The 8,749-nt window shown below is 39.1% G+C and overlaps 1 protein-coding gene across 3 annotated transcripts; it reads left to right on the top strand.

Moving 5' to 3' along the window:
• Positions 1 to 498: 498 nt before the first annotated feature.
• LOC112285302 (uncharacterized) lies at positions 499 to 3,407 on the top strand. 3 transcript variants are annotated; one of them, XM_090254220.1, is made up of 3 exons: positions 499 to 1,034; positions 1,298 to 2,579; positions 2,996 to 3,407. In XM_090254220.1, exons 1-3 carry the CDS (start codon positions 813 to 815, stop codon positions 3,007 to 3,009), a joined length of 1,518 nt encoding a protein of 505 aa, XP_090110346.1. In that variant the 5' UTR covers positions 499 to 812; the 3' UTR covers positions 3,010 to 3,407. The 3 variants fall into 3 exon arrangements, with proteins under 3 accessions (XP_090110346.1, XP_090110344.1, XP_090110342.1); XM_090254218.1 differs by having other exon boundaries at positions 1,298 to 2,615; XM_090254216.1 differs by having other exon boundaries at positions 500 to 1,034; positions 1,298 to 2,680.
• Positions 3,408 to 8,749: the final 5,342 nt, after the last annotated feature.

Raw genomic sequence — 8,749 nt, 5'->3', positions numbered from 1 at the left:
AAAAATCCATTAATGATCATACCATCTATATTGTAGAAAATTGTATAATTTTTTACAAAAATACTTTGTTTAAATTTATTTGATACATAAAATTAATGGAGATATATATATATATATATATATATAGTGATTCCTTTGTAATTTAATAAGCTTGGTAGACAAAGAAATAAAGATATTATTCCTCTAGTTATAATAAAAGCAAACCCACAATGGTTCCATGAAATGTTATGAATGTTGAATTTTTTTGCAAAATGCCGTTACTCTCCAACACCCAAAAAGGAATACCAGAAAGAACATAACTAGACAGACAGAGCGAAATTCGTGATCAAGGGCGATTGTGCTTCACAATTGCCCCGAGAGCACAAAGAATTGCGTGAATGCCCCGTAAGAGGAAATGGTAATCAATGAATGAACCTGCCCAAATCTTCATGCGATCCCGACGTTCGCGAAACCCAAGCCAGGGGGGGGGGGACTGGCCTTCCCTCCCCTTCCCTTCCCGTCGCGACTCTTGCCTTCTTGGCTGCCCCTCCCTCTCCCCGTCTTTGAATCAGTGCTCCTCGGAGCTCCAGTCTCCTGCTAACCCTAGGCTCTCGCGTCCGCTCCCTCCCTCCCCTGCTACGCCGCGGCCTGTTGGTTCGCGCGTTGCATGGGAATTGTCGATGCCGCTGCTCTTGTTTTGATCTTGTCGTAAGGGTATTTGAGCCTCTGTGTATGCGAGGGGCATATGGGTTTTGTGGAGTCCGATTTTTCTGATCATTTCAGCGGGAGTTAGGAGGGCGGGAAGTCTGGCGGACCAGGACGGGTCGGCGGCCATGGACTCCGATCAGGGCAAGCTGTTCATCGGCGGCATCTCTTGGGAGACGACGGAGGAGAAGCTGCGCGATTACTTCAAGAGCTATGGCGAGGTGGCGGAGACGGTGATCATGAAGGACCGCGCGACGGGGCGCGCGCGGGGGTTCGGGTTCGTGATATTCGCGGACCCGAGCGTGGCCGATCGGGTGGCCGGCGAGAAGCACACCATCGACGGAAGAACGGTAAGCGCTCTGTCTTGGACTCGGGGAGGGGAGGGGAGGGCCGGTGGCGTGGTGAGGTCAGTGCGGTAGGGCGCGAGGGTGGGAGGGAGGGAGGGGGGCGGTAGGTGTCGGGCGAAGGGGGATCGAGGTGGAGTTGAATGCATGGGAGGGGGGTGGCATGCGGGAGTGCGTGTGGTGATGGTGGTTGGTGGCATGAGGTTGTGTGGCAGTTGTATAACTTTGTGTAGCGTGTCTTTGTTAAATATTTTTTTTTCCCATTCTAGGTGGAAGCGAAAAAAGCTGTGCCGAGAGACGAACAGCAGAGTATACCTAGGAGCAACAGCGTGGGTGGCCAAGGGCCTGCAACATCCCACACTAGGACAAAGAAGATATTTGTGGGGGGCTTAGCCTCGACAGTTACAGAGGATGACTTCAAAAAGTATTTCGAGCAGTTTGGTACTATTACAGACGTGGTTGTTATGTATGACCACAATACGCAAAGGCCTCGGGGGTTTGGCTTCATCACTTTTGATTCTGAGGATGCAGTTGAGAACGTGATCCAGAAGTCGTTCCACGAGCTGAACGACAAGATGGTGGAGGTGAAGAAGGCGATTCCGAAGGAGCTGTCGGCGGGGTCGGGGCGGGCTGGCGGGGGGTTCGGCGGAGGCGGTCGCGGCGGGGGCAACTACGGATCGGGGTACAGCCAGGGAGGATACGGGGGTGGGAGTCCGGGAGGAGGGAGCGGATACGGGGGGCGCGGGGACAGCCGGTACGGGCCGACGCCGGTGGGGCGAGGCGGGTATCCGGGATACGGGGCCGCGGGGTACGGCGCAGCGGGATTCGGGAGCAGCGCGGGGTATGGCGCGGGGATGAACGGGGGGTATGGAGGCAGCGCGTACGGGAGCGGCGGGGGGTACGGGAGCGGAGCGGGAGGGTATGGGAGTGCAGGTTACGGGAGCGCTCCCGGAGCGGGAGGGTACGGAAGCGGGGCGGGGTATGGCAGCGGGGGCACGGGGAGCGCAGGGTACGGGAGCGCCCCTGCGGGAGGGAGGAGCGCGTGGGGGAGCGGGGGTGGGGGATACGGGACGGGCGCGAGCTCGACTGGGTACGGGGGGAGCGGGAGCGGGAGCATGAGCGGATACGGGAATGCGGCGTGGGGGACGACGGGGACGGGAGCGGGGGCAGCAGCGAGCTCGGGGTACGGGAGTGCTGCGGGGTATGGTTACGGGAGCAGCGAGACAGGGTACGGATCGGCGGGTGGGTATGGCGGTAGGGGTAGCGGGTACGGATCGAGCGGGGGAGGAGGAGGGTACGGGAGCTCGGGCGCGGGGACGGGGAGCGGGAGCTACGGTGGGGGAGGGTACGGGGATGCATATTCAGGGTACGCGGACAACACATGGAGGTCGTCGGGGTCGGAGGCGTATAATTCGGGGACGACAGGGTCGGTGGGGGGCGGGAGCGGAGCGGGGTTCGGCGTGGGCGGAGGTGCGAGCGCGGAGGGAGCGGTGAACGGGACATCGGGCTACGGGGGAGGATATGGTGTGGCAGGCAGACAGACACAGCGAGGTCCTGATGCCAGATTCAGGCCCTACCCTGCCGCTGGTGACCGCACTGGCTAGTCACTGCATTTGGTTGCGTACGAGGCTTAGGGAGCATATGTTGATAAGGTCCTTTGCTTATGAAACTAGTCCTAGTTGACCATGTGGGGGCGGGGGCGGGGGCGGGGATGTGGTGTTGTGGGGATGGGGTGGGGAGGGAGCATGGATGTTGATGGGGGGTCGGAGGGTGCGGGGGGAGGGGAGGGGGTGCTTAGATGGTGGAGAGTAGTGGTAAGAGCGGTGTCGAGGTAGCGCATGATGGGTAGAGATGTGGGGCGGGTAGTAGGTGCGTGCGATGCGTGAAGGAAGTGGTGGTGGGAGGGTGATTTGTGGCGGGATTTGTGTTGCGGGGCTGACGATGGGATTGTGTTGGGATGGGCGCAGGCGTGTCGACCTAGTGTTAAAGTAAAGGCGGCAGGATTTTGGCTGCATGACCATGGTCCAGAAATGTGGAGCCACAGGCGGCGAGGAGCCGATCGAGTGGTCGGATGGGAATGGAGTGACCTGCCAGTAGGTGTGGTGTAGGAGAAGGGGTAGGGGAGGAGGGGGAGGGCCGAGAGTTAGAGGAAGCAGTGGGTAGGAGGCGGTCTTCTGTGTTTATTTTGGTTGCGTAGGAATTGGAATGTCCGATACCACTTGATTTTTTCAGAACTCTGTTGTGTAGTAAAGTAGTGGAGACTACATGGTTAAGATGTGCACCATGGAGAGAGATACGGTAATCACTAGATTCTGAACAGATTTAGGGACGAGGTGGTGCTATGGTTATATTTATTGGAGAATTACATTTTGGCGTGCAGAGAGTTGTGGATGTGGATGGTGATGATTGGAATGGAGGGTGGAAGGGGGGATGGGTAATGGAGAGTAGGAGACGGAGGAGGTGGAAGTGATATGTGGTGCAGACATTGTTGAGCTTGATCAGTTGCAGTAGATCTGAAGTTAAGAAAGAAGCTTTGATTTCTGGGGGTTGTGTTTTGCGGTAGTTTTTGGTTTTGCGATACTCTCCTGGATTGCGGACGTGTACTTGGTCTTATTTTGTTGTTTAGGAGGTAGTAAGCAATTCTCTACCCTGATGACCACTATTTCTGCTGGATTTTGGTGTGGGTTGTTCCATTTCTTAGTGTTGTCTCGTTTGCAGCCGGCCTTGTGATGTTCTGATATGGCTGCCTTGAAGCTCGGAGTTGAAAGACCGCGCTGGTGGTCTGTTGTGTTTTACTGAGGATTTGCTGTGTGGTGTTGGTAAGTTAGGAATGGTCACGTTTGGCTGAGTCGCTGAGAGTAGCGGTGCGAATTCGATTTTTGTGTTGTGGAATGAATTTCGGCTGTACGTTTCACTGACAAATATTGTATGAGTTGTACTAACATTTATCGGGTGGTTGGGTGTAGTGTACCTTTAAAATGTTTGTCATTTATCTTTCAAATCTAATCTGTATTTGTGTAGGTTTCCCTTGGGTGCCTCAAAGTCGAAGTATGACGTAAATCGAATTGTGCAATGAACACAGTATTACTACGCAGGTGTTTCGGACAATTGGAGTGGAATGTTTTAGGAATTTGTGTGACGCTTGCATTAGTGGAAGGCTATTCAGGCTTTGGTTGACCTGTGCTTGCCCCTTGGCTGTTGGGATTACTAAAATAATTTACTTTTTTTAAAGTAAATGTATTTCCGTCTCCTAAAATTTACAGAGATGGGTTCATCTTTGGGTCATTATCGTAAATTCTCTCGTCGTGATGGCATGGATTTGTGGATTTTGGAACATTGTCGTTATGTCAGGTTAATGCCAGTTGAATCATACATGTGTAGCGTTTGAGATGTGTGGAGGTTTGTGAAACGGTAGTTTGATTGGAGATAATTTTTACTTAGATGCCTTTGTTGAGGATGAATTTGATAAATTGCATATTTAATAGAATATCATTGCTTTGTATAGATCAATATAAGCTCTTGTAATATGTGAAATTCAAAGACACAACTTATTTTCTTTGTATTTTTTTATGTTGTATTTTTCTATTTATTAAATTGTATATCATTTATTTTTAATTTTGTATCTTTCATTTTTACTAAATTTCTTATTTATTTAATACTTTAGTAGTTGTAACTATAGTCTTAGCTTATTTCTATTTTAATAGATGTATGTGAAAAAATTGTTATCTTAATGAGATATAGAATTGCCTTTTAATGTTACATTATTTAATTTATATTTTTTGCAGTGGGTATTATGAATTTAATGGATTTAAGGTTAAAGAATATTATTTAGCAATTCAAACTCTAATGTCTACATTAAAAAAGTTGTTCATCTAACATAAGCAAAAAAATAAGAAGATTAGCTCATAGAATATGAAGTAGAAGAAAGATTTCAAAAATGTTGTTAGATGAAATTCTTTTGATTTTTGAGTATTACTTTTGCTGTATCTCCTTAAGATAACTATTTTTCGGAATAAGAATATTTGCTTAAAAATCTTTGCAAAATCTTTGATGATATACACAAGGTTTGTTACAGATGTTTTATTTCTTTATGCCATGTTTTATATACATCATACTTCTCGTGCTTTTTTTAATATATATATATATATATATATATATATGGATGTGTAGCATTAAATAAGAAGTTATAGAACTAAGACATTTCAATTGTAGACCTTGTGCATGAATTTGTACTTTACAAAGCTTCAAATTTATTTTTAAATCTTTTGCACATTTTTAAATAGTGATATAATTGGATACATTGTAAGATCTATTTGACAACAATATTATTTCATCATCAATACTAGATTTTTCTAACACTAGGTCTTGATATTATTTTCTTCTATTTTGATTTACAAATTATTAAAAAGACCCATATATTTTTGTCTTAGAATTAAATAACTTTTGAAGATTGTATATAAAGCCATTGTCTATGCAAAATGAAAAGAATTTGGTTCTTAATAATAATGCAACAACTTATTAAATTTGATATTTTGATCTTTATATTTATAATATTCAAGGTTAAGATTAAGCAATTGGAGTTATACTATAGATAGAGGTAATTACATTAGTATAATGCAACTATTAAGATATATTTAAAATGTAAAAATTATTGTAAGCAAATGATTGTTTACTCTTATATTAGTATATATATATATATATATATATATATATGAGAAAACCGATTTAGTAAGCTAAATGATTGTCAGATTCATTTAATTATTAATAATTTTTTTAATATAAAATATTTATTTTAGATCTATGATTTGTATTTCTCCATTTAGCAAACAATCTTTGCTTTTAACTGTTGTAGATTGTTTTTTCAAACAAATCACATGTCAAACAATAATGGTGTATAATCAGATGCATGCTGCTACTATAGCCTTTCACAAATATACAACATTAGTTGCGGATTTTTTATTTGTGCAATGGACAAAGATATCTACAATGCATGTGGTTCAAGAAAGTATAATAAGAAAATTAACTTTAAAAAATATAAAACTTACATATGTATGTATATATATATATATATATATATATATTCACAAACATAAAAATATATTTCAAAAAACATGTGTTAATTTTGTTCATGTTACAAAGGTGTAAAGAATACATTGAATTCTTTTGCATTAAACAAAAATTCCATCATATGAGGTACAAATTTTTCAATATAAAAAACATTTAGAGCATTGCTCTACTATATGATTTTTACAAAGATGAGTAGAAATCAACTACATCTTTGTCCAAAATTCAATAATATAAAGCCAAATATATTTTATAAATACCACATGTAAAATAATATTACATAATATAATATTTCAAACTATAACTTTAATTAGAAAGTGATTTGAAATATCATGTATTTTATAAAATTTTATATATTTTTTTTCTCTATATTAGATAAAATTTAGACATTTTCTAAATAAGTCTCAAAAATAAATATTTAGTATTTAGGAAAACAAAATACAAGAATAAAAATATAAATATATCCATATATACATACTTGAGATTTGCTTTAATGCCTTGAAACAGATTACAAGAAAAATAAAATCAAAATTAAATTTGCATTGCATTGTGATATGGAGAAAACACACAAAGAACTTGCTTCAGTTAATATACATATAATTAATATACAAATATTAATAATAGCCAATCATTGATTTTTTTATAAAAAAAATTATTAATTTTTTAATATAAAAAATATTAAATTTTTAATATAAAAAATATTAATTTTTTAATATAAAATAAATATATAATATTTTTATGTTCCAACAAATACCACTTCTTTTATTATGTCATTGTATAATTACAAAACTACAATATGTTAAATACATTGAAGCAAAGGATTCTTGGAAAGTGATTAAAATTTGATACCTAATTTTATTATGAAGTTTAAAATAAATATACAAAAATTAAATTATTTGGAGATTATATTAGAAAATATTTTATTAAATAAAAGACCGTGAGTTTGAAGGATTTACTCACTACTTATTTATGCATTGTCTGGAATTTTAGCGACTTAATGTGGTGCATGTTCCTTCCACAAGCTGTGCCACCTTTCCTCTTCTTTGCATAGATTCTTGTTTTTGACATGGCCTACAAGGGTAAGCTTGATTATTGGAGCTTCATCACAAATTCTTATTTTTAGTAGGATTACAATAAATATTTTGATATTTAATATGATAGCTAGAGATGTTTTTGTTAAGTAGATCCTTTTGAAGTGGAAGAAAATGTGCACTCAACTCCAGTTTGAGTAATTTTTTGTGAGTATGAATAATAGAGTTTTATTCTTCATTGAAGATATTTTTGTATTAAGGACATGAAGTTCAAAGAAAGAAATCCTCACTATATTCTTGTGTCACTCAAAAGAAGTAGAAAGTCACTTAAAGATGATATAGTATTAAATTAAAATGGCTATTTCTAAAGATAAGAAAATTAGAAAGTCTTAAAAAAATATTAAGGACTAGAAAGATGTTCATAAGACTGAAAAAGGCTTCACACTTGCCTCTATATATATTCTTAACTAGAAGCTATATGGCGGTATCTTAGATGACTTCAAAAAGGTGTTGATTTTACAAGATACATATCTTAATTTTCAAGGCAAGTTTTTTATATGTACATCTTATAATTAGCTTGTTCTATAAGCTACCAACACATGATTAACTTATTGATCAAGTTTCTAATCTACCAATCAACTACAAACATGTGTAAAGTCAAAGCAATATTTATGAAGCTTCTAAGAATCTTTTTTAGAAGATTTTATGAAATAAATCTACTTTTATGTACTTCGATTTAATCATTTAGATATATATTAGAATAAATATGTATATTTGTGATATTATCCCTCCTTCTAGAGGCGAGTTATATGAGGAGTGGTTATTATATGTTGACAAAATCCAAAATGTAGCAATTTGTAATTTTCATATATTCTGATCTTTATTTTCTTCAAAGATGGTTGACAGGTTCTCTCAGCCATCAATAGTATTTCATACCAAGACAAGAAAATGATCTTATTATTTGATTGTTGTTGATGCATTTATAACTCTCTTCAAATAAAATATTTAAAATATTATCAAGAGTCATTTTAACTTCTAATAAAATCACTAAACATTGGAAATCTCTTCCAAGGTTGTGATATTATATATGTTGTATTTTTCCATCTATTCAAGGAAAAATGTATTGTTCTTGATAATCTTCATCTTAATTATATCATCTTGAAGGTTGTAATAATTGCAAAGTTTTGTCTGACAAGTCAATAAATGATAGTTCTTGAGTTGAATTTATAGGTTGTTGATTCTCTATTTCTTTACCGACACAAATGCACAAAAGTACCAAACAAGAGTAGAAGATAGAATGTTATCTTTCGTGGATCATGTTTCTTTTATAACAAATATTTGTTATTCTTCATCTTGATTTTGATGGATGTTTATAAAAAAAACCTCAATCTTCTTTGTTGCATTTGCAAGATTTTTTTCTGGCTCCTATATGTATTCACTAATATCATATCCGTGCCAATGAACAAGATATTTTAAACTATTTTAATACTGCCTTGAATTTAAGACTTGTTCCATATCAAATTCTTAATTATTATCTACTTCTATAGAAAGAAGTGGCATTTATCTTCTTCTCGAGATATTTATTGTCTTATATGGTTCAAGAAAAGACACATAGAATATGAAATA

Source organism: Physcomitrium patens, chromosome 1, assembly GCF_059467195.1.
Source record: "Physcomitrium patens ecotype Gransden chromosome 1, ASM5946719v1, whole genome shotgun sequence".
NCBI lineage: Eukaryota > Viridiplantae > Streptophyta > Bryopsida > Funariales > Funariaceae > Physcomitrium > Physcomitrium patens.
The sequence above is the reverse complement of the archived record's forward strand: the minus strand, read 5'-3'. Positions and strand labels throughout refer to the sequence as shown.